The 26,404-nt window shown below is 45.3% G+C and overlaps 3 protein-coding genes across 3 annotated transcripts in view; 1 reads left to right on the top strand and 2 right to left on the bottom strand.

Annotated features, from left to right (window-relative positions):
- DTD1 (D-aminoacyl-tRNA deacylase 1) overlaps positions 1-26,404 on the bottom strand; it is a 903,613-nt gene that overhangs the window by 614,645 nt on the left and 262,564 nt on the right. The gene's annotated exons all lie outside the window — the stretch shown is intronic.
- Positions 1-26,404, top strand: part of THADA (THADA armadillo repeat containing) — a 259,593-nt gene that overhangs the window by 44,823 nt on the left and 188,366 nt on the right. Inside the window, exons 4-9 of the mRNA XM_078779098.1 lie at positions 751-778; positions 1,272-1,420; positions 3,941-4,072; positions 25,441-25,555; positions 25,833-26,005; positions 26,142-26,226. Coding sequence (XP_078635224.1) covers positions 751-778; positions 1,272-1,420; positions 3,941-4,072; positions 25,441-25,555; positions 25,833-26,005; positions 26,142-26,226 — 682 coding nt within the window. The remainder of the gene's footprint in view (positions 1-750; positions 779-1,271; positions 1,421-3,940; positions 4,073-25,440; positions 25,556-25,832; positions 26,006-26,141; positions 26,227-26,404) is intronic.
- BTBD7 (BTB domain containing 7) overlaps positions 1-26,404 on the bottom strand; it is a 643,025-nt gene that overhangs the window by 554,172 nt on the left and 62,449 nt on the right. The window lies entirely within an intron of this gene.

The following is a 26,404-nucleotide window of genomic DNA, read 5'->3' as shown; positions in this document are numbered from 1 at the left end:
ATACAAAGTTTCAATAAGAAATGTTCTAAAATGTGCAGCAATTGCATTTTTGGTATTTCACATTTTGACACCGCCCGGGTGAGCGAGGCGGAAAATTTCTATATGGTGATCTTAACAATGAAGTTTGTTAAATTTCTGCACAACCGTTTAGGAGTAGATAGTGTGATAGACAGACAGACAGGCGGAGCCGATTACAATATCCTCCCCGTTTTTATTTTTTATATTCCCTAAAAAGTGTGGGGATAATTACTGTTTCTTGTACATTGAACAGCTCCCATGTTGTGCACTGGGCTGTTGCTCTGTTGCCACGGCGAGCAAAGGAGGTTTTTATTTTTTGCCTCGAGCTTAAGCTTGACAAGCAGCGTATTTGCATGAAAGCTGTGCTTTTAACGTTTGCAAAAGACCGTGATAATTTATAAATAATTGCAATCGAAGTAATCCAAATCAATTTGGTCACAGTTTGGGAACTTAAAATTTGTTGCCCGAGGATAGTTGGAAGCAAATTTCTGTGATGTGTATTACCCACCCTTTTTGTTCAAAACTTGAATGGTGTGCTTGATGCCGAGGTGCCTGCTTTTATTTTTTTATTTTTTTTACCAGCCGCTTTAATATTCAGTAACCCACCCTTGAGGAGTTGAAGTGTGGAGAATTGTTAAAAAAAGGAAAATGGAGCCCTGGTGGCAGATGTAACCTGAGCCTTTTTCCTCCCTTCCACACGTGTAACGCTCCTGCGTTTGTTTCATGCCGCAGATCCTGTCACAAGTTGACTGCCTCACAGGTGGGTTTCCCAGGCAAGCTTGCTTCGCGTGCTTGGTGTCGTCTTTCTGACCTCGATCCTGATGGCTGCTCTTTCTGTGCCTGATAGCGATCAGATTTGGTTAAGATATTTTGGGGCACTGCTGCGGTGCACCACTTTCGATTTGTTCAATGTAATATCAGTCGAAGATTGGGTGCGTTTGGTGTGATTTGTGGGGAAGTATTGAGTGGCTTTGTTGTGTCGCATTGCGTTATCACGGCGGTGTGCAATGGCGATTCAGATCTGAAGTTCTCTCATTTGTGAGTACTTTGAGGCCAAGCGAAGAAAGTTTGCTTTGTTGGGATGGGAGAAGCATGGGAAATACATGGAAGGCTTGTTGATGGCAGGAATGTGGGAAAGATGTCAGAGGTTTGTCTTAATTGGGGAACTATTGGAACTTTAAATTTGATGTGCTCTGGTCCCGAGCAAAAACGACTCCGTAGAATTGTCAGTCTCTTTTCCTGTCTCTGCTTAGTGTCTGCCTTTTTGGAGGGAAGCTTACTGGGGCGAGCTGTGTTGGAGGATAATCTTCAGGCCTTGCTCAAAGTGATTGCCTGTACATTATCCCAGCTGCTCCAGCATCCAGACTGCCTTGCTGGAGAACTTCCTACCTGTGTAGCCAAGGTGTGTTGTGACGTTGTACGCAAACGTACTTTGTAAAATTGGCTTATTAAAATTTACTTGTGAAATTTTTATTTTTTAAATTTGATTCCAAAGTAATTGTTTTGTTGTGTCTTCTCGGTTCTGTTACTGACCCGGCTATTAACTGTCATCCTGGTGCTTCTCTGGCATGGCGTTGCATCAATGTGTGCGCCATCCTTTGATTGGGACGTTAAGCCAGGTGTCCCATCTGCTAAAACGCTCTCTGATGGACGTTAAACATCCCACACTATGTTCGGAAGAGATGAAGCCATTGTGCGTCAATAATCTAGCCAAATTCCCTGATTACCCACCACTGGGAAAAGCAATGGCAAACTGCCCAGTGTGTTGTCTGTCAAGCAACTACTTCAGCAACATTGACACTCCGGAAACAGCACGACCATGAATGCAACACAATGGAATTGCTTTGCCAATTGCAGCAAATAATGATGTTTTCAAAAAAATCTTTCCTTGCCTCTTGTCACATGATGCAATCTCAATTATATAAAAGCCTGGTGTTGGCTTAACGGTTAAGGTGGCTGGCTTAAGATATTAGGGTCTTGAGTTTGAGCCCCTGTCATGGTGTTAAATAACACCAGGTGGGTTGACTCACCCTGTCAACCTTCCGAGGTCGGCGAAACCAGCTGAGTACCAGCTGACTGGAAACGGGGCACTGCATCAGTGGCATAGCTACACTCCCAGGAATGATGCAACCAGCAGCCACAGGCTGCATACAAAACAAGAAAAAGACCAATCGGAGATTGCAAACCCTCGCCAGGATGTATTTTCAGTGGTTTTTAAGGCTTTTGTGTTAAAACAAATATGGCGGCCGAACCACGTCACCGATGACGTCATCATTATTTTTTTTTCTAAGCTAATCTATTCCTAGATTATGCTCAAGAAATTTCATCCTGATCGGATGAAGTTTTGTACTTGTCGAATTATGATGTCATAATGGAGGCACCTATGACATCATCATTAACATATTTTATTCCCCATGGAGAGTTCTTTACAATGAGCCATGTCTCAAATTTTTTCTATTCAGCGCTTTCCGAGATATAGAGGTGCAAAGTTTTTCGATTTTTCCAAGATTGCGGCCGAACCACGTGACCTATGACGTCATAATTATCATTAAAAAATTATACAGGTGGAGTTGCACCTATGGTGAAAATTTCCTGTCAATTGGACCAACGGTTGCAGAGAAAATCATATTTATTCTGTGCGGATAGACAAACAGACAAACAAACGGACTCAAATGCAATACGCTCTCCTCTGGCGAGGGTAATAATATAATAATTATATTGTCGTGTCCCCGGGGCTAAGACCCCAAGTGGACGAATGGCGGTAACGAGCTTGAACTCCAAGGCGTACTCCGAACCCTGGCGGGATTATCTTTGGCGCACGCGGGAAGGCTCGAGCCTTATCTGATCGGAACACACACAGGGGTTAATCCGAACCCACAAACACCAAGACGGGAAAGCAAAATCCACAATACAAGGAAAGTAAAATGTGACAAATCCACAATGCAAGGAAAGTAAAATTCGACAAATAATGATTTAATGAAAACAAATGCAAATTAACAATGAAAGGTGAGATAAAAACTAAAATTCCTAAATGAGGGACCCTCCACTCAGACTCATATACAAACACGGGGAAAACAAAAGTAAAAATAAATTGGGGTTTATAGTGCCCGGCACTTAGCGTTGTTGTTCAAGCGAGGCCGTTAAATGCAGTCGGCAGCACAAAGGGGCCCAGCTCTTCATGACCAGAAGAGAGAGCAAGATAAAAATGTGACCGTCTTCAACAAATGTCAGGACCAAGAGAGAGCGCAAGATGGCATGACCGCGTCTTTTTTTCCTTCACTCTCGAATGTTCCACGATGATGTCACACACTCTGTCCAATTACCGAGTGCTACTCAATCACGAAGGCCGGGGAGTGGTCTCCACATTACAATTTGTCAGGGGCGGAGTCTAATCTCCCTTCTGGAATGTTCGAATCATGTCGTTCGCCCTGAGGCAGGGCTTGCGTGCCGATCGGCAAATGTGCCGGGTTTGTCGGACCTGGCGGCGTTGTGAGCGAATGAGTCCATTTACAGTGCGATCGTTGTAGTTATTGGGCATTTCATTTGCTGGCTGGCCGAATGTAATAAGAACATCAGGGAAACACCACAGGGAGGCAATCACATACAGGGGAATTTAACCTCACAGACCCTATAATTAATTAGCGGAACTCCACTCCTCCGTGTGGAGACACCTAAACACTTACCCGGACATTTGACACTACTTAGAAACATTGAGGTGGGTTCTTCTTCTTCGCGACACTCGGAGCATACTAAAACTTGCACATTCCTAACTTTCCTATGAGATTCATCATCTACCCCCACACACATAACAATATAAAGCATTACCTGTTATGAGTTAACATAACAGCTAATCGTTGCAGTGTTATTGATTTGTTGGAATAACTTGTTTCCTCACTTTGCACGTGGGTGTGCCAATTTCTAGGTCTGCATGAAGCTCTTTCAGCTTCTCCCAGAGCTACTGAAGCCGTTGTTGATGATCGAGCAGAACAATTGTGAAAACATCGCTGCAGTTTCCTCCATACTTGATTTTCTTCTCCAAGGTATCTCTAAGCAGGTAAATTTGCTTTTACTTCTGTTTTGGTGAACCTGTTGTGTAAGAAGTGATTGATCGAGATATTCTGGGAGTGGTCTTTGAGATTCCGCATTGGCAAAAAATGCCTGTTTTAACCGGACCACCATTTGACCATGACCTTTAACCCGGAGGGGTAAGATGTACATTAAGCGTAAATGCGCCTTTCTCTAGGCTATCTAGAAATGGCAATTTTGTTCTGATCAGCCAAACCTTAGTCGAGTTATGGTGAAAAATGTTAAAATCTCTATAATTAGGCCATGACCTTAAAAATAGTTCAGTCAAAAAAAAGATTGTCAACCCATGTACTTTATATTCACATTATTGATGCAAAATTCCATTAGAAGGTCCCAGGCGGCTCCGAGATACAGCTCGGACATTGGAAGTAAAAAAAAAAAAAAATCGAAATGGTGGTTTAGTACTTCTTGGGGGTCTCAAACTCTGGGGTACTATTAAAATTAGGGGCACTAATTTTTGAAATTCACCTTACAACAGGTATTAGCATATTGCATAGGGGGGGGGGGGCTTAAAAATTAAGCACAAACTTGCTTTTAGCTGTCAATGAATGGTATTGACGTTTAATATTCATTATTGGTTGTTCTGAACTCTGAAGCATGGCAGATGACATCTCACCGATTTGATGGTGAAGAGCAACAGGATATTTTTTTAACTGTTATACAGGATGCAAAAAGCTGTTTCTGTTAATAGAATACAGTTTTCTTGACATGAGATGGAGAAAGTTGCTTTATTTCTGAGAGTTTGCACCTTGACAGATCCTGCAAATTGGAGAAAGTGCAGATCGAACTGGCAGGACCTGAGCAGGTCTCTGCAGGGGCATTTTAGTGACATTGCTTTATACTTTTCATTCATGGCTTCGTTTAACAACAGGAAATGCGTACGATTCCTTTCTGTTGACCTGATATGATGTGCTTGCCCATCACTTTGCAAAGACCGATCGTCATTTTTGATTCGTTGTCTGCTCATTGAGGTTTACAGAACGGCTCGTGTTATGAAGTGCCATCATTAATTAACGGTTACACGGCTTTGGCACTAACCTTACTTGGCACAGAAGGGACGCAGAGGCCGTGAGGTCTGGTTCATGTCCGGCTGTAACAATGTGCAGCTGCACTTGATCTTGATGTACACAATTTGATTCTGCTCAGAACCCTCCTTTCTGCACTTTCCATTGTATATTTGTAAGAGCGTCCTTATGCTCAGATACACCATGTTATGTTTGCGGGGCAGGTTGCAAGCTAACTGACTTGGAGCAGTATATTTCTGCAGACGCCTCCATACCTAGCAAGGTTCTTCTTCATCTAGTGCTCTTTTGTGGGTTTTTGTTTTTTTGTGAACTATTTATCCTGATGCTTTTTTTTTATGTGGGGGATATTGTCATCAGCTCTGTCTGTTGCGCTATCTCCTCCTAAACGGTTGGGTAGAAGGTAAAAAGTGAAAAACCCCAAAAATGCAATTCCGGGCACATTTTTAACCATTTTAAAATTAAACTTTCTATATACAATCAACGTTGTGGGAAACATGAAATATGTAAAGATTTTTGGGATTTGACGCCTGGTTCATGTCCCAGGGCGTGGTGGACTCACTCTTTGCGGGGTTAGGGTTAGGGTTGTTGCGGGGTTAGGGTTAGGCGCCACTGGCGTCAAAATGGGAAAAAGTTTTTCAACTCAAAATTTGATATTGGGTCATGTCTGGTGGAACATTTTGTCACCTTTCAACTTTGCATTTTGTGGAAAGTGTGAGGATTTGCAATGAAGTGCCATCGACTTCGCTCTAGTTACCCTCGCCAGAGGAGAGGGTATTACATTTCCGGTCAGTTTGGTGGTTTATTTGTTTATCCGCACAGAATGCGAGCATGTGTATTAATTACATTACTAGCCGAAACCCGTGGAACATCCACGGAAGGGAGGATGTGGTGTATGGACAGAGTGTACCATTATGGATGGCATAGGGGATTTGCTTGTCCGAGTAAGAGTTAGGAAGAAAGATGAGAATGAAGAGTGCGTATATGAACAACGATCGCCGACACCGGCACAAATGCATGCTCTGGATTGTCCACTCAGTGGACGGCTTGCTTTCGCCTTCGCCCAGCAGACGCCAATATGATGGCGTCGTAAGATGGCGTCGTATCGGATGCTTTTGGGCCCCAACGTCGGCTAATTCAGATTTTTCGAGATGGCTGTACGTGATAAACAAAGAGCGCGGTTCGTAGATCGTAAATCCATTAGTGCCGTGGGCATCGGGTCACTGGGTGCGGCGTAAAAGGGATAACAAAGTCGAGTCCTGACGCTATTATTATATAGACTAGCCGAAACCCGTGGAACATCCACGGAAGGGAGGATGTGGTGTTTGGATAGAGTGTACCATTATGGATGGCATAGGGGATTTGCTTGTCCGAGTAAGAGTTAGGAAGAAAGATGAGAATGAAGAGTGCGTATATGAACAGCGTATTTATTGCAATCTACTTAAATGACAACGCTACGATATACTTTTGAAAAATGAATGGATTCGTAATAGGAATCGGCATAGCACCACTCTGGGATTGTCCACTCAGTGGATGGCTTGCTGTCGCCTTCGACTGTCCAATCAGCGGACGGCTTGCTTCGCCTTCACCCAGCAGACGCCAATAAGATGGCGTCATATAGGCAGTTAATCGGATGCTTTTGGGCCCCAACGTTGGCTAATTCAGATTTTTCGAGTAAAACCCGTGGAACATCCACGGAAGGGAGGATGTGGTGTATGGATAGAGTGTACCATTATGGATGGCAGAGGGGATTTGCTTGTCCGAGTAAGAGTTAGGAAGAAAGATGAGAATGAAGAGTGCGTATATGAACAACGTATTTATTGCTCTGATTTTTCGAGTATGGCTGTACGTGATAAACAAAGAGTGCGGTTGGAAGAAATTATGGTAAACCCACCTGATGAGGTTAGCGTACACCGCGATCGACGACACCGGCACAAATGCATGCTCAGGATTGTCCACTCAGTGGATGGCTTGCTGTCGCCTTCGACTGTCCAATCAGCGGACGGCTTGCTTTGCTTTCGCCCAGCAGACGCCAATACAATGGCGTCGTAAGATGGCGTCGTATCGGCAGTTAATCGGATGCTTTTGGGCCCCAATGTCGGCTAATTCAGATTTGTCGAGTATGGCTGTACGTGATAAACAAAGAGCGCGGTTCGTAGATGGAAAATGCATTAGTGCCGTGGGCATCGGGTCACTGGGTGCGGCGTAAAAGGGATAACAAAGTCGAGTCCTTACGGTATTATTATATAGATAACCTGGTCTTGGCCTAATGGTTAGGGAGGTGGGCTAGGGATCCTAAGGTCCTGAGTTTGAATCCCGTTGAATTAAAGCCAAGTGGGGTTGACTCGGCCTGTCATCCTTCCGAGGTGTCAGTAAAATGAGTACCAGATAACTGGTTATAGAGAGGCATTGTATCAGTGCCAGACACGCCCACAAAAAAATGATGCAACCAGCAGCCGGGTGGCTTCACACGAATCACCCACCAACATTACATTATAGACCCCTATATACCTTTAAAAGTCTTAAGACCCCTAAGATATTTGAAGACCCTTTAGAATCCTAAGACCATATATGCTCCATTAGACCCTTATGACCCCTTATACTCCTTTTAAACCCTTTTATACCTTTAGACCTTCACACCTTTCAGACCTTTTAATACCCTTTATACCTCATAATACCCTTTATACCTCATTTGACCTTTACACCCTTTTTAGACCTTAAATTGCACCTATAGACCCCTTCAACATTTTAAGACCCTCTCAACACCTTGGACAATTTTGGCCCCCTTAGACCTATTTCGACCTTTTCAACCCTTTTGACCTTTTCAGACATTTCGACCTTTTCAGACCTTTCAACTTTTACACCTTTTGACCCTTCACACCTTTTGACCCTTCACACCTTTTGACCCTTCACACCTCTTGACCCTTCACACCTCTTGACCCTTCACACCTCTTGACCCTTCGCACCTCTTGACCCTTCATGCCTTTCGACCCTTCACACCTTTCGACCCTTCACACCTTTCGACCCTTCACACCTTTCGAAATTTACAACTCCAGACCATTTGACCTTTATACCTTTACAGCTAGACTATGTAGACCTTAGTTTGAATCAACGACCTTTCATATAGTACATTCTTCCATTTATTTGCCACACAAAATATACCACACAGAAAAAGTCCTGGCGAGGGTCTGCAATCCCTTTTGTTCTTTCTGTTTGAAATTATGTTGCATCTTCCACAACTTTGACACTGCAACGGTCATGTGCCATATCACATGCTGAAACTTTTTTTTAACACCCAGTTTCAGATGTTGCAAATTTAATATGATCGCTCGACAGTGTATCAATTTTGACATTTTTGACATTTTTATTTTTTGAAGAAAAAAAAGTACCTTTTTTGTGGCCCTGCCATACAGGATTTTTCTGGCATCATTTTAATACTGAATTCATATAATTTTAATAATACATCATTATCATGATTAATATAAAAATATATGCATTTCCAGTACCCCAACCGACCCCAATTACATCTTACCCAATTTTTTTTTTCTTTCTCTTCAATCTCCCGGAAGTTACCACATTTTTCTGGCCACTTCTGCCGGATTTGGAAGTTTCCGGATTAGATGTGAAAGATCAATGCCACGGAAGTAATTTGCAGTATTGTCGATCGCTGCAGTGTAAATGTTAACGGCCAACGGCCCTTTGTCGGCGTGAAGGGATTAGGAAAATTTTCAGCCGTTCTTAAAACTTTGCACGTATCCCCACCATGACAGTTCAACAATCTCCTTCTTGTCAGCATAAAATGGGCCCTGGATAAACGTTCCTGACCTGTTGGTGGGAGTTCCAGCTGCTGTCAAAATACTCGACATCAGATTTGTCCATTAGAAGTGCCATTGTGGCGGACGTAGGGCACAGGATGTCACCGGTCGTAAGCAGGCAGGTACGATGCCATTTGACGTTCTTACGTCCCACCAAACCCTACGGCCACAGAAAAAAAGACTTCGAGGCATTACGTTAAATTATCCTTTTATCGTTATTTTAATTTTTTTAGTTAACACTAAAATTATCCTTTTATATCTTTTCAGATTTATTTGTACCTTGTACATGATGTAACGCCACAGTTTGTGCGGCTTAAGTACACGATGAGGTTAGCTTTTTATCAGTCCAAAATGTGAATATCCATTTGTTCTGTTTTCAGACCCTGCTTGAATGTTATTCTGCTGTCGTATGTCACGGGGAATACACTTATTACTTGCGATTATCGAAGATTTTTCAAGTATATAAAAAAAATAGGATTTTCATATCAGCAAATTGAATTCAACCACCAACTATTTTTGAGCTCAACATGGGTCACAAGGTCAACATAGGCCCAAAGGTCAACCACTTTTTTTCAAATTTCTAAAATCCTCAATTTTCATCCGATTGACTTAAAATCTGAATAGGATTTGCATATCAGCTTAGTGAAACCAACCACCAACTATTTTTGAGGTCAACATGGGCCAAACGGTCAACATAGGCCACATTTCTAAAATCCTCAATTTTTATCAGATTAATTTGAAATTGGAAGAGGATTTGCATATCTGTTCACTGAATTCAATACCCAACTATTTGTGAGGTCATCATAGGCCAACAACCTATTTTATGGATTTCACACGTATCGTGCTATGCATGACATATTTTAATTTTTCGGCCTTAGTTACGTCCTTCCTCCTTCCTCAAGTTAATTTTAGCTGCAACACAGAAGGCTTGTTTTTGGTTAATTGGCTTTTCTGCTTTAGGCTGGAAGACCTTCACAGGTATTTTAAATTGTGACCTAAAAAAAGAGCCAACACTCCAACATGTGGTATGTTCACTTTGAGTAATCATGAAACCAACTTTTCCCCCATTATCTAACTTATTTAATTACACTTTTTTCCACTTACAGTATCACTCCTTTTAATTTGGTAACTTTGTTTATGTTTCCTTTATAGTGCATGGGTGAGCATGTGAGGTAGTGATGCACAGCGCATTTGAAATGCCGAAGCATGGAGGATGAGCCAGGCACAGGGAACCTATTCCCCAGTTGGGTTTGACTGAATTGAATGAATACAGGTGGGCAACTAGGCTGAACTTTGGTATGGTGAGCTGGTGAGGGTTTCTTGAGGAATTATTGTGACCTGGGTGGCTTGAGGGAGACTAGAAGTAAGAGACGGTACACTACATGAACAAAAGTCTTGAGGCCTTGTACAGTGTACACTGTACAACCTTGAGGCTTTGTTTTTCTCTCAGCGGTCCATCGTTTGTGATCCAATAACTTTCGTTCTCTGTTTTCCCAGTCTTTTCACCCCATAGCCTACTTCCTTGTGTAAATCTCAACTCAAAAAAACAACAAAAAAAAACAAACAAAAAAAAACAGCATTTCCTTCTCTGTTCTCATTCATTTATTCATTCTTATTCGTTCGTTCATTCTTCGACCACGTGTTTCTCCCCCATTTCCCCAGATAGTTTTCACTGTTATTAACCTTCAATATTTACACTTTCCCCTCAAGTTATGTATTCCGTCATATATAATAACACCTTTTTCTTCTTCTTTAAAAGGCTGCTTTCGACTTGCTCACCAAATCTATTCATCCCAAAAAAAAATATCCATCTCCTATAGTGCCTTTTTTCTACATTCCCTAAACTCTCCTGCACTCCATCCTCCATCCAGCGTCCTTAAACGTATTTTTAACTCGAAGGTCACAAGAAACTCATTTTGCAATAAATGTTCGTTTCCCATTAATCGTACACTTTCTAATATCAAATCTCACCCCTCCCCTCCAAATCTTCCCCATAACCCCTCCCCTCCAAATCTTCCCCATCACCCCTCCCCTCCAAATCTTCCCCATCACCCATCCCTTTCAAACCTTCCCCCTTTCCCCTCCCCTCCTAATCCTCCCCATCACCCATCCCTTTCAAATCTCCCCCCTTGCCCCCTCCCTCCTAAACTACCCCCTCACCCCTCGCCTCCAAGACTCCCCCTCGCCCCTTCCGTCCTAGACTCCTCCCTCACCCCTCCCCTCCAAATCTCCCCCATATCCCATCCCTTTCAAATCCCTCCCCTTGTCCCTTCCCTCCCAAACTCCCCCCTCACCCCTCCCCTTCAAATCTCCCCACCCTCATTTCTTCTCAATTTCTCCCCTCTCACTCCCCCTCCTCAAAGCGTCCTCCCCACTTCTTCCCCCTTCCAACTCTCACCTCCATCTCCCCCAACCTTCTGCCTCGCTCTTCCCCCTCCTCAAATAACACCTCATTGTGCCTCACCCAATCACCATCAAACCTTTTGTCTGCCCCATCCTTCCCTCTCTCCGAGCTATTCTGAAATCTCTGACACACCTTCAACAGCTCTCCCTACCTCTTCCACCTCTTGCACATCTTACCCTACCCCTCCTCCCCACTGTTCTGTATCCGATGCTCCCCCTTCCTCTTCATTAACGGTATGGACCTCAAACATCCGGGGCCTTCGTTCAAACTTAACTGATCTCTCCATACAGGTTGCTTCTGTCAAACCAGACGTGATCTGCTTAACAGAAACTTTCCTCCTTCATGATGTCTCTGATTCCTTAGTATCTCTCCCGGGCTACTCCCTCCTCCGGTATGATAGACCTGAGCCTCGTCCTGGAGGTGGGGTTGCTATCTTTATCAAAAACTCTCTTCCTCACTCGTGCTGCACTGCACTCTCTCCACCTCACCCCCAGGAATACCTCTGGCTACGGCTTCCCCTTCGCTCCCACCTCTTGTTCATATGTGTGTTGTACCGTCCACCAAACAGTGATGAATCAATCTACATCTCGCTGTCTGATAATATGGACCAACTTCTATCTCCTCATCCCAACCCTCTCTTCCTCATATGTGGTGATTTCAACTGTCATCATGCCAGTTGGCTGGGCATGGGTACCTCTCTCACCAGCCATGGCTCCTCAGCAAAGGACTTCTGCAACTCACTGGGACTGACACAATCTGTCAATTTCCCGACCCGGATCTCAGTCAATGGAGCATCTTCTCTTCTGGACTTGGTTATGACTAACTTCCCTGAAAATGTCTGCTGCTCTTCTTCTGCTCCAATCGGATCATCTGATCATGTCCTTGTTAAAGTGGACATCTCTCTGACCATCCTCAGGGAGCCTGCTCAGCGTCGACGAGTCTGGCATTTCACACAGGCCAACTGGCACGGTCTTCAAGCAGCCATCAATCATCTGGACTGGTCTCCCATCTCTACCACCTCTGACAGCAACTCATCCTGGGAATTCTTCCAAAGTAAATTGCTCTCTCTCATGCACAAATTTATCCCATCTCATCTTCAGTTGTCATACCCTTCCTCCCGTCCATGGTACACGGAATCTTGTGGTGAGGCTGTTGCCCAGAAACAACTTGCCTTCGTCTCCTGGAAAGCAAATCCAACGGAAGGAAATCTCATTTCCTTTCACAAAGCCCGAAACAAGTGTGTGTCCACCCTCAGGAGAGCCAGGAAACAATATCTCTCCGTTCTCAAGACCGAACTCTCTTATCTTTCTCCCTCTTCCAAATCCTGGTGGCGTCTGGTCAAATCCGTTTCTGGTGTTTGTTCCCCCTCCATCCCCTCCCTTACCTCAAACGGCTACACAGCTGACTCCGCACGTGAAAAAACTGAATGCCTCAACTCTGTGTTTGCCTCTAAATCTTGTGTCCCAAACCCATCCCTCTCTGTACCCAACATACCCAGTCGCACCCAGCTGCTCCTGGACTCCGTGGCCTTTCCTCCTGACAAGGTGGAAAAGTTTCTGTCAACCCTCGACTCTGATTCTGCAACTGGACCCGACGGCATCAGCCCACGGGTCCTAAAATCCTGCTCTGCCACTCTATCTCACCCTCTCTATCTCACCCTCTCTCTGTTCTCTTCACCCTCTCTTTTGCTCAAGGTCAACTGCCATCTGCTTGGAAATCAGCCAACATCACGGCTTTGCACAAAAAGGTGCAAAAACAGATCCTAGCAACTACAGACCAATCAGCCTTCTCCCAATTATCAGCAAAGTCATGGAATCTATCATTGCTTCGGATATGAAATCTATCCTCCTCTCCAATGGCTTGATCTCTGATCATCAATTTGGTTTCAGACCAGGTCACTCTACTCTGGACATGCTGCTTCTGCTGTCTCAACAATGGATGGAGGTCCTCAATGCCAAACAGGAAATTAGAGCTGTCTCCCTCGACATATCACGTGCCTTCGATACGGTCTGGCACCCCGCTCTGCTCACCAAACTCTCCTCCTTTGGTATCCATGGAAATCTCCACGCATGGCTGGCAGACTTCCTCTCTAGTCGTCGTCAACGTGTGGCCCTGAATGGGTTTCTCTCATCTCCTCTTCCTGTTCAGGCTGGAGTTCCCCAAGGCAGTGTTCTGGGCCCTGTGCTTTTTCTGGTCTTCATCAATGATCTCTCTGACTCTCTTGAAAATCCTCTCTATCTCTTTGCTGATGACTCCACTCTCTGCCGCTCCATTCCTCTTCCCTCAGATCGGCAGTCTGCAGCCTCCTCACTCTCTGAAGACTTGGACAAAATCACAGACTGGTCAAACAAGTGGAACATGTCTTTCAATCCTGACAAATCTCACACTCTTACTATGTCTCTCCAAAAGGATCGACTGGACAACCCTCCCATCTACTTTCTCAACAATCCTCTCCAAGAAGTTCTGTCGCTCAAGCTTTTGGGTCTCACTATCTGCCATGATCTTTCTTGGGAAAACCATATTTCCAAGCTGGCCTCCAAAGCCAGTCGCCGACTGGGCATCCTCCGTCGTGCGAAGTCCTTCCTCGGCACACCTGAGATCCTCACCACATACAAGGCTTTCATCCGCAGCTCAATGGAATACTGTTCTCCCCTATGGGCCGGTGCTCCTGCCTCACACCTAGCTCGGCTTCACGCTGTTGAAACCAAAGCTTTCAGAATTATTGGAATCTCCCGCGATGAAGCTATCTCTGAGGGCCTTTCACTCACTCATCGCAGGCAGGTAGGTGGTCTTTCTGTCTTCTACCGACTCCTCTCCGGCCTTGCACCCCCAGCTCTCTCTGCGCTCTGTCCCCCAAATATTCCTACAGGTCGCACAAGATCTGCCAGCAACCCTCTGATGGTTAAACTGCCGAAATCTCGGCTCTCTGCTCACCTTCACTCTTTCATTCCTCTTTTCTCCCGCCTCTGGAACAAACTCCCTCACTCCCTTCAATCCCACTCCTCCCTCCAGGTCTTTAAAACAGCTGTTCACCACCATCTCTTATCTTTCCCCATCCAAAACCTTGATCTTTTCTACCCCCGCTAATTCACCCCAGATCCACCTTGTTTGAAATTCCAACTTTTTTCCTGGAAGTCCTGGCAGTGTCCATATGTTTTATACCTCTCCCACCCCCCCCCCTCCTTCCCATGCCCCCCCCAAAGCCCTGGCCCTCTCTCAGATCTCTCGATGTCTCCATTTCTCTCGGTCCCTGCTCTCAAATGTTGTGTTTGTGTCCTTCCCCCTCTCTCCCCATCTTGTCTACCGCTCCCGATGTTATATGTTTTATGTGTCGGTTTGTCTTTCTGTGTGATTAATGTTCGCTCTTTCACGAGCCTCGATCTTGTATACAAAAAAAAAAGAAAGGAAAAAAAAAAAAAAAAGTATGCGGACACCCCTTCTATTTAGAGGATTTGGCTGTTTCAGCCACGCCCATTGCTGACAGGTATATACAGGGTGAGTCAAAAGTAGCGCCCGATTTCTGTTTATATATATATATATATTTCTGTCAGTTGACAGCGTCTGTCTTACAGTGTACAAGAAGGTAGAAATAAATGAATGACATGTTTATCCAACCATTTATTTGGGGGAAAATTATTACGGAAGTGTACCATGCTGTTTTACTTGCAATTTTCAAAGTGCCCTCCCTCGTGATCGATGCACAATTGCAGCCGAGCAGGCACAGAGTGGCACACACGCTTGCAGAGTTCTATATCAATTTCCTCAAACTTTGCAGTGATTTGAGCCTTAAATTCCTGAATGGTACGAGGCTTTTCACGATAAACAAGGTCTTTCATGAGCCCCCAAAGAAAGAAATCTGGAGGTGTAAGGTCTGGGGAGCGTGCCGGCCACTCGATCGGACCGCGGCGGCCGATCCACTTTCCGGGAAAGTTTTCATCAAGCCACTGACGAACATGACGTCCATAATGAGGTAGAGCTCCATCTTGCTGGAAATAACAGTCCTGATCTTGTACCCTAAGCCAATAATTGTCTGCAAGACAATTATTAACATGACATCCCAGAAAGAATCTGACAGCCGAAAAAACAGAAATCGGGCGCTACTTTTGACTCCCCTGTATAATCAAGCACACAGCCATGCAATCTCCATAGACAAACATTGGCAGTAGAATGGGTCATACTGAAGAGCTCAGTGACTTTCAATGTGGCACCGTCGTAGGATGCCACCTTTCCAACAAGTCAGTTCGTCAAATTTCTGCACTGCTAGAACTGCCCCGGTCAACTGTAAGTGCTGTTATTATGAAGTGGAAACATCTCGGAGCAACAACAGCTCAGCCACGAAGTGGTAGGCTACACAAGCTCACAGAACGGGACCGCCCAGTGCTGAAGCGCGTAGCCGGTAAAACTTGTCTGTCTTTGGTTGCAACACTCACTACCGAGTTCCAAACTGCCTCTGGAAGCGATGTCAGCACAACCACTGTTTGTTGGGAGTTTCATGAAATGGGTTTCCATGGCTGAGCAGCCGCACACAAGCCTAAGACCACCATGCGCAATGCCAAGTGTCGCCTGGAGTGGTGTAAAGCTCGCCACCATTGGACTCTGGAGCAGTGGAAACGCGTTATCTGGAGTAATGAATCAAGCTTCACCGACGGGAGTCTGACGGACAAAACTGGGTTTGGCGGATGCCAGGAGAACGCTACCTGCTTGAATGCATAGTGCCAACTGTAAAGTTTGGTGGAGGATGAATAATGGTCTGGGGCTGTTTTTCATGGTTCGGGCTAGGCCCCTTGGTTCCGCTGAAGGGAATCTTCATGCTACAGCATACAATGACATTCTATACGATTGTGTACTTCCAACTTTGTGGCAATAGTTTGGGGAAGGCCTTTTCCTGTTTCAGCATGACAATGCCCCCGTGCACAAAGCAAGGTCCATACCGAAATGGTTTGTTGAGATCAGTGTGGAAGAACTTGACTGGCCTGCACAGAGCCCTGACCTGAGCCCCATCGAACACCTTTGGGATGAATTGGAACGCCGACTGCGAGCTAGGCCTAATCGCCCAACATCAGTGCCCAACCTCACTAATGCTCTTGTGACTGAATAGAAGCAAATCCCTGCAGCAATGTTCCAACATCTAGTGGAAAGCCTTCCCAGAAGAGTGGAGGTTGTTATAGCAGCAAAGGGGTGGAAAAACTCCATATTAATGCCCATGATTTTGGAATGAGATGTTCGATGTTTGGGTGTCCACATACTTTTGGTCATGTAGTGTATAAAGAGTGAGGCCAGGTGTAAGCTTGCATATAATGGAGAGCCCACCAACTTGCTGCCAAGTCAGAGAGGGACAATCCTTGGGAATTAGCCTCTGACTTGAGATTCAATTGTTATAGAAGACCTTGTTTTTAACCGCCTTAAGAAGAACAAGATGGGAAGCAGGAGCACCAGCCGAGAGTGGGGTGCCATACTCCAATGATGTATACACAAAGAATTAAGTTAAGCACCCCTACACAACGAATTAAGGTAAGCACCCCCTAATATATATTCTTTGTGTATATGTATACATTGGCATATATTCTAAGGTATGTGAGATCAAATAATGATTGGTATGACATTAGCAATTATCCATTGATGAAATTGAGTGATCAAAGTGAAAAAAAGTGATTGGTTGAGTCAGTGATCCGATCACGTGGGTCCTACACACGTTATTGACGCAAAGATCGCTAGAGGTCTTCTCAGAACAATGACTGTACGTTAGAAAACATAAACGTCATCCACACTGTCTGTGATGGACCTATAGCTCCATACTTAAATTGAGGTGAAAATATGCCTAAAATTCCCAAAAAATTTCACCTTAAATTATTCAGAATAAAATATTGAAAACGGCATGATTGTTATGTTTTTATGTGACCATAATATCACTTCTCCAGAAAATATAGCAATATCATGGGTATATTACACTGTTTTGACGACAACAAACTTGTAATGTGCGAGGTTGTAAAAAAACGGGGGGGGTGCTTAACTTAATTCTTTGTGTATATGTATGAAAGCCTTGTATATTGTGACGAGCCCAGTGCGGCTCAGGAATGCTTTAACTATATGGAAAATACCCAGCTGACTGTGGCCTGTTCATTGATGCCAGTTTGGTGATATGATTCTCACATGAAAGGTTTTGGCAGATAGGGAGGCCAAAGAGTTCCAGGGACTACACCCCTCTTCCAGTGGCTGTCCAGAGAAATGGATCGGATTGTTTGATTGTTGATGCTTTTATGGAGAGACAGTGTGAGAGCACGTGGCTTGCCTGCATTTAATGTTAAGTCAATCGATGAATGGTGTTTGCAAAAGGTATTATAAAAGGGACAATATAGAATACAGACAAGATGCAATATTTTATCCGTCGTTTTCTTCAGGTGTCGTAGTACGCAATCGTAGTACATAGTATAATATAATCCCGAATTGCATACAAAGCTACCACTGAGTTCTTCATAGCTAATGACAGCAGCAGATAGTTGTATCCACAACCTTCTGTACAAAAAGAGGCCCCATTTTGGTGCAGCTGTCCAAGATACTCACAGGCCACTTTGCTGTAGCCCATCATCTGGAAGCCCTTTGTGGCCTGGTGTTGCACTTTGAGTGTCTGGTGCACATCTGAATGGTGGTTTATTGTTACATGTTGAACAAGAAGGGTACTTGGCAGAGCGCATACCTCAGTCAGGTTGATTAGGTTGCATTTTGTAAACGAGCTGATCGGCCGGATCTGCATCCAAACCTGAACCAAAATCTAATCGGCTTGTTCTTGTCACCTAACCAACTCATCCCCCACGCTTTGTCTCAACTCGTCCACAACGTTTTGAGATATTGTGCTATGTAACGTTTTTGGCTCCATCTCTCAATGGTGAAGAATCACTTAAAAGTTTCTCGTATGCGGATCCGGATTCAGATCTTCACTAAAATCTAATCAATTCGTCCTTGTCACACACCTAACCTGTCCACCAAATTTAATCCGAATCCGTCCACAACTTTTTGAGATATCCTGCACACAAACAAACAGACATAGGTGAAAACATAACCTCTGTCCACCTTAGGTGGCGGAGGTAAAAATGAACTATTCAGTTCATGGTTATTTTTGTTCCTCCTTTTTATTTTTTATCTTTTTGTTACAGACGCGGTTGTGGATGTTGGTTTACCGAGCGGTTTGGTATGACCGCGTCTGCACAGTTTACCCGATTATACTCGAACGTTGGCCGAGTCGCGCTACGCTAAATCAATTGAGGAAAGGACACAACGGCTGGGTTAAAATGACACGACACCAGGGGTACAGTTCTCAAGACCTCCGGAGGAGGTTATAATATTTCGGAACGTTAGATTACAAGGACAAGAGAGACAGCATAGGAAGGTAGGCACTTAATCACGGTCTTATAGTAACCCTGACAGACCACAGATAAACAGGACAAGACTGACTCACACGGGGATTGATGGCAAGGAAGGGCAGGTAGTCGGTGGACAGCACAAGGTGCACCTTGTGCTCAGGGACAGGATAGCGCGGCCCAAAAGATGCAGGGAGGTCTCTCAGCGCTCGGAGGTGGCGTCTGGTTCTCTTCACTTCAAGCTCGGGGCGCATCTGACGTCACGTCCGGTAAGTGGCTGCGTATATCCAGCGGGGAGTGACACGTCCTCGGCTCGTTAGCTCTGCCCCAGATGGAATCGGCCCGTTGCTTCTTATTGGGTGCGGGGGGTTACCGGGCTCCGCCCTTGACGAGGGGCCGACAGTCGGCCCCTTCGTGGTAACCCCGTCGGCGCACATGGGCAATGGCGGCTAACCGAGCCGGAGTGAGGACGCACACTCCCCGCGCGCTGTTGTTGTAGTTGTTGTTGTTTCATGGGGAAGATGGGAGGAGTTATGGGGAGGTCCTAAACTCACTACTGGTGCCATACAATCACATTCTGGTGCAACGAAGAGTCAGAATTAATGGAAACGAGTCCTTAACTGACATAGACTAAGAATAACTAGCAAGATGTCCGAAAGTTGTCTACGTGAGATGCGGTGGACCTGGGCACGACATTTAATGGGGGAAAAAGGGGAAGGTCGGTTCTACAGAGTGTTGTTTACAGACAATGGGACTAGGGAATGGGGGATTGGGGATAGTTGGGGAGTATTGGGGGAAATAGGGGAATATTTAGAAGCGGATATGGAGGCCAAATCCCATATCCGCAACATTTTCTTTGGACTTAGACGTCTGTGGACCCCTCGGTATAATTAGATTGATGTGGATAATGCATGATGCATTTGCATTACCAAATGTAGACACAGGAAGCGACCATTTGGAATCATCATTCCTGTGTGATGTGTACATCCCAGCACTGCCATACACTATGCAGAGAACCTGAAGCTGGGAATTTGGCCAAAGTACCAGAAGACAATGCCCTCCTCTTCAAAAGATGCTTTGGGATATTTTAACATCCACAATCTAAATACAGATGAGACGGCCATCCTAATCAAATCTCCACATATATATTCTATTAGCACATATGATTACGTGCTCCAAGATGTATGATCCTTTGCTGGCACTGCACCATAATGGTTAAATCCGGCCTCCAGAGGATGAAACCCAGACATGGACAGCTCTATTGCGACCACACATCCAACTGACATATTTTGTTGCCTTGTGTGGACGTACCGCAAATGAACTAACCACTTGTCCGTTTTACTATACCGTCCATCCTTCTCTCCATTCTAAGCTGGTTTAGTCCAGATAAATGAACATACTCTAAGAAAGTTTAAACACTGGGCAAAACAAACTTCAAGATCTATTGAGTTGTTGAGCATTTGACAATGGTGGGCAGGGATGGGGTTTGTGGGGTGGGGGAGAACCATGACATCCATCATTATGTCGTGGAAATTCTAACCACCACCTCCACCCTCCACCCACTTCTCCCACCCTGCAATGAAAAATGCAACTTTGGAGCTCAGTTGGTGCTGCTTAAAACTAGCCATGGCTCAGAGAATCCTTGCCTGCCCCCAGGCGCTTTCATGTCTTGTTCTTTCTGTTTTAAGTTACGCTAACATGTGGCCGTGAGTCCAAAATAATTTTATTTGGCAAAATGGCTTTCAAACGGCAGGGGTGCAGTGTTAGATCGAAGGGAATGACTCGGGAGCACAAGAATGGATAGCATTTCAATCTTATTAAGCCCGATTCCCTTCGGTCTCTCGGTGAATTATTTTGGTGCCGCGGAAGGAAAGTCGCTCATGTTCAAAGTAAAAAGGCGCTCCTAGAGTTTGGCTCATCATGCATGTGGAAACGACGGACGTGCCTCGGCCAATCACCGAGTGTTAGGTGAGGGCGCAAACCGAGTTGCTGCGTTGTGACAGCCGGCAAGCAGCCCTCTCGGGACTTTGACGTGGCTGTTGCCACTGGGTCGCTGATTGGAGGCGATTTGCTGGCAGAGCTTGAGAGGAGCACGCGCCTAACTAATCTTCAAAAGAAGCAGGGTGGTTTGGGGGGAGGGTGGTAAATACAGGCAAAACGACTTAAAATGGTGCCCAGCTTGAAAGGCTACACAGTAATGTTGAGGAAGTTTATGGGCCACGAAGGCTCCATACAGACTGTGGCCTGTTTCAATTTGGAGGGAAATTTTGCCTCTGACTTTTGGCCATATGTGACTTGCAGAATAAAAGGATTTGTTCCAACTTGTCCTAACCAAGCAATTTGTTCTATTATTTGTTTACTCTTCTCATTGATTTGATGATGGCTGCTGTAACGTATACGTATACTACTGGCTCTTTAATAATCCCTTCGTCATGCACATGCCATGGGCAGTTGAAATGTTCTACACTTGATGATAGGGCATTCGGAGACTTTTTCCAAACACAAATTCTTCAAAAAAAAATTCTCCATGAAACTTCTTCTTCTACAGTCATAGTGTTTTGCAGCATTGCCAAAGACAGCCAGTTTAAAGTGCTGTAACATCATTGTCTTGGCTGCAAGATAAGACCCACAAATTAGCCGCAGATGCAACTTGCGGCACACGGATGCTCGCCCAACAGCTCCTGCTCTCCCAACAGCTCCAACAGTTTGATGAGGTATTCCACACACAAGAAAGTGAATATAAACATGTTGTTCAGCATCTGTTTTAAATTCCCCATTAATATGGAATCTTTCACTCTTTTATTTCTCAACCCGTCTCCCGCACTATATTTCACATCGTACCTTCCTTACATCTACATTTTTACATTTTTCACAAACCTCCTTTGAATAAATGAAGCGTAGATGTAAGGAAGGTGCAACTTGAAAGAGCAAGGAGCAATAATAAATTTCCCTTTTGTCCATTTTTTTTCAACCTCCCCCATTGCTCCTTTTACATCTGCCTCCCACTTTCCGTTTTTCCAACTGCCCCCATTGTCACGTTTCCAACCACCCCCATTGTCACTTTTCCAACCGCCTCCCTTTTCTGCTTTTCCAACCGCCTCACTTTTCCGCTTTTCCAACCGCCTCCCTTTCCGCTTTTCCAACCGCCCCAATTGTCACTTTTCCAACCACCCCCATTGTCGCTTTTCCAACCACCCCCATTGTCGCTTTTCCAACCACCCCCATTGTCACTTTTCCAACCACCCCCATTGTCACATTTCCAACCACCCCCATTGTCACTTTTCCAACCGCCTCCCTTTTCTGCTTTTCCAACCGCCTCACTTTTCCGCTTTTCCAACCGCCTCCCTTTCCGCTTTTCCAACCGCCACCATGGTCGCTTCTCTAACCGTCCCCAAAGTCGCTTTTCCAACCTCCCCCATTGTCACGTTTCCAACCTCCCCCATTGTCACGTTTCCAACCACCCCCATTGTCACTTTTCCAACCGCCTCCCTTTTCTGCTTTTCCAACTGCCTCACTTTTCTGCTTTTCCAACCGCCTCCCTTTCCGCTTTTTCAACCGCCACCATGGTCGCTTCTCCAACCGCCCCCAAAGTCGCTTTTCCAACCTCCCCCATGCTCGCTTTTCCAACCTCCCCCATGGTTGCTTTTCCAACCTCCCCCATGGTTGCTTTTCCAACCTACCCCCATTGTCGCTTTTCCAACCTCCCCCATGGTCGCTTTTCCAACCTCCCCCATGGTCGCTTTTCCAACCTCCCCCATGGTCGCTTTTCCAAGCTCCCCCATGGTCACTTTTCCAACCTCCCCCATGGTCGCTTTTCCAACCTCCCCCATGGTCACTTTTCCAACCACCCCCATTGTGGCTTTTCCAACTGCCTCCCTTTTCCCCTTTCCAACCCCCTCTCTTTTCCACTTTTTCAACTGCCTCCCTTTTCCGCTTTTCCAACCGCTTCCCTTTACCCTTTTCCAATCACCTCCCTTTCCGCTTTTTCAACCGCCCCCTTACGCTTTTCTAAGCACCCCCTTTTGGTTTTTCAACCATCCCCTTTCACATTTCCAACTGCCCCCTTTCCACTTTTCCAACTGCCCCCTTTCCACTTTTCCAACCACCCCTTTCCGCTTTTCCAACCTCCCCCATGGTCGCTTTTCCAACCTCCCCCATGGTCGCTTTTCCAACCTCCCCCATGGTCACTTTTCCAACCTCCCCCATGGTCGCTTTTCCAACCTCCCCCATGGTCGCTTTTCCAACCTCCCCCATGGTCACTTTTTCAACCACCCCCATTGTGGCTTTTCCAACTGCCTCCCTTTTCCGCTTTCCAACCCCCTCTCTTTTCCACTTTTTCAACTGCCTCCCTTTTCCCCTTTTCCAATCACCTCCCTTTCCGCTTTTTCAACCGCCCCCTTACGCTTTTCTAAGCACCCCCTTTTGGTTTTTCAACCATCCCCTTTCACATTTCCAACTGCCCCTCACGCTTTTCCAACCACCCCCTTTCCACTTTTCCAACCACCCCTTTCCGCTTTTCAAACCTTCCTCCTTCCCCCTTTCCACCTTTTCAACCATCCCCTTTTCTGCTTTTTCAACCACCCCCTTACTGCTTTTATTACCATCCCCCCTTTTACGTTTTTTCTCACCGCCCCCTTACCACTTTTCCAATCGCCCCTTGCCACTTTTCCAGCTGCCTACCCCCTCCTGTGTTTATCCATTTTCCAACCACTTCCACCCCCTTTTTGCCCCTTTTCCAACCATCTCCCTGTTTGCCCCATTTCCAACAACATTTCCAACCCCACTCCCCATGCCCCCTTTCCAGATGCCCCATCAGTCCCCTTTTTCAGCCATTCCTCGCGTTGTCCCTCTTTGAGCTGTTTCCCTCTTGGCTCCTTTTTTGAGCCACCCTCCATCCCCCCTTTTTTGCCTCTTTTTCACTCTTTTTCTTCTTCGTTTCATTACAACCTCAGTCATTTTTGTGATTTAGGTACCTTTTCTCAGTCCTTCACCTTTGAAAATCCCTCTTCGTATCCATTTTCCCATTCCGTAACCTTCCCTATTACTGTTTGATTCCTTGTATCCCTCATTATTATAATCCTCACTCACAATCCCCAACCTGACTTGCTAGACCAACCTCATATCCTCATTTAAATTGCCGATTCACAGAGAAACACATGTATGTTAAATTGAACCGCAGGCTTTCTGCACAATTACCGCTGAGTGCATGCTCGTACGTGTATTCTCACTGACGGGGTATTGTCACTGCCGGAGGCTACAATGGTTATGAACCCGTCTGAAGTTCTACCATTAGTACTATTATTCCTGGAAGTAATTATATAATTGCAGAAATTGGTCAAATTAGTCTCGTATAACCAACTTAAGTCAAAAAGGGTCCACAGTGCCGGTGCATTGTTTTCGTGCCGTACGTAAGACAAACTGCCACTGTGTGAGGGAGGTCCATTCTAGTTCCATGGAAAGGTTTGAAGAGTCGAATGTAACTGACAAAAGTTTTCTTTCCATGTTCTTAATTAGCAACCACACAAGATATGTGGCAAACTTGTTCCTTACAAATTAGCGGTGGTTTCATAAACAGTGGTGGCACAGATGGAACAGACCATTACTTATTGGTCAAAAATGCGTGACCTACTCAGGTATGCTCAGCACTGGACACCAGCCAGGTGTTTGCCTTACCTGGGAGCAGTCTGAAGTGTTATTTTTTCATTGTTTTTGATGCAGTGTAGTTTTCCTTTTTATTTGTTCCTTTAGTTTTTGAAATGCTCAGCTGGTTGGATCTTCTCCAGCGAAGTGGGTTTAGATTCTTCTAGTCTTATAAGGTGCCATTCCAGTGTGCTGCCATGAGGAGGTGCTGCATCTCGGACCACGCAATCCTTCACGGTGGAATGCAAAGCCGGCTGTCCTGTCTTCATGTAGGTTGTTGGAGTTGATGGAATCACGTGGAAAGCTGTCAAGAATCGATGTCATTTTTTGCCATTAACAAGTTTGGTGTTGATTGTACATGAGACTTTTAGTCTTCGGAACATCTGAATTATTTTAAGGAAACAAATTGAAGGAGAACAGTTGTTTGGTGCAGAAGAAGAAGAAGAAGAAGAAGAAGAAGAAGACCACTCATTTTGCATCTTCAGATGTATAGGGATGCTGAAGCAGTTTCCAGGCTATTGGGCATAATCCTGAATGGGTTGCCACTCCGACACAGGATACTCGAATGGATCATTGGATCATTCTTCCCAGTAAGCTGATACTCATTTTTCTGACCTTAGAACGATGACAGGCTGAGTCGGTGAGTCAACCCACCTGGTGTTCATTCCACGGGTTCCACTCTACTCTACATCCTGATCATGTACCAGTGAAGATGCATATGCCAGTGCAGCGTGCTAGTGCTTAAGACTACAGACTGGAACCCCAGAGGTCGTGGTTCCAACTGTGGCTGACGTCAGCAGTATGAAGGATTTCGATTTTAGGTTTTGAAAATGAACTCGTCTCAGGAGAATTACCAGGTTGTTGTCATATTGTCGGTTAAAACCCAGCTAGCTCAATAATGACCTTCATGAATAGGTTACTGCTGGCCCCACTCAGATTTGGGTGCCAGTCTACACTTCGGATGAGTCCTAATTGTCTCAGGTCAACTTCGGACAACATTTTTGATTTATTTAGATTTTATCTTTGGTTCAAAATGCAACCTTACCCTTTTTTAAGCAGGAAGTAGAGTATTTATCTTTGTGTTTGTGTGCATTTTTCAGGGACTTTGTGCAGAAGGCCGTCTGTATGCTGGTGGAGCACTGCCTCTTTTGTTGGGACTGGCATGTAGTCAAAGCGATGGGGCGGCGGTCATCCGACACATGCTCAACATGCAAGGTGAGGCTGAGGCCAAGATATTTCAGATATTTCCTCAACTCGCCATTTGATCGTCCTCCTGATGTTGTGTTCTTGTGTCTACAAGTGCCTCAATAATGACGGCCATCCTTGAAAGTAAATATTTCTGGAGCTGTTATTGTAACCGCAAATACCCAGGAGCAGCAACCACGATACCAACAGGTGGTCCATTCACCGAGAAACCAAAAGGAGGTGTCGGCAGTGAGATTGCTTCTGTGAAATAAGTATATCAACCGTCCGCCACTCTCTCGCTCTGCAGAGCCGAACTGGGTGTGTATCGGGCTCTTAAAGGCACGAGCACCTGCCTTGGGAAGAGACTTGACTGCGTGCTTGACCTTATGTAGAGCTCTGGTGACATGTGGCAAGAGCAGCCTCCTCCTCTCGCAGCCTCAGCCAAGCACATCATCTGACCAGTCGGATGCATCGATTCAGGTCGGCTTTGCAAGATCTGAGTTCGATTTAACAATGTTGTGGAAATTCTTGCATTTTCAGTGCACTTGCCTGTTATTTTGTCTTTCATTGCATTTTGCATCTCCGCACCTTCTCCATCCAACGTGTCTCTCCACAGGGCTGTTTGCTGCTGGCAGATGTCTTTTCTGCTGTGTGTCGACTGTGTGAGAATCTGCAGGAGACCGGCTATCGTGCCTTCCAGCGTAAGTGGTGCTTTTCTGATGTAAAGATTCGTTGTTCGGTATCATGTTGTGACGTCATAGCTCACACCCTCAATTCGAGCTGGTTTTGCACTGCGCTTAAATATATTGCACTTAAATTGCGAGGAATACTCCCAACTACCTCACTGCTGCCGTACCACTTACTACTCTACCGTACACT

This window comes from Myxine glutinosa, chromosome 5 (genome assembly GCF_964187855.1).
Source record: "Myxine glutinosa chromosome 5, kmMyxGlut1.1, whole genome shotgun sequence".
NCBI classification, from domain to species: Eukaryota; Metazoa; Chordata; class Myxini; order Myxiniformes; family Myxinidae; genus Myxine; species Myxine glutinosa.
This window is presented reverse-complemented; position numbering and strand designations above follow the sequence as displayed.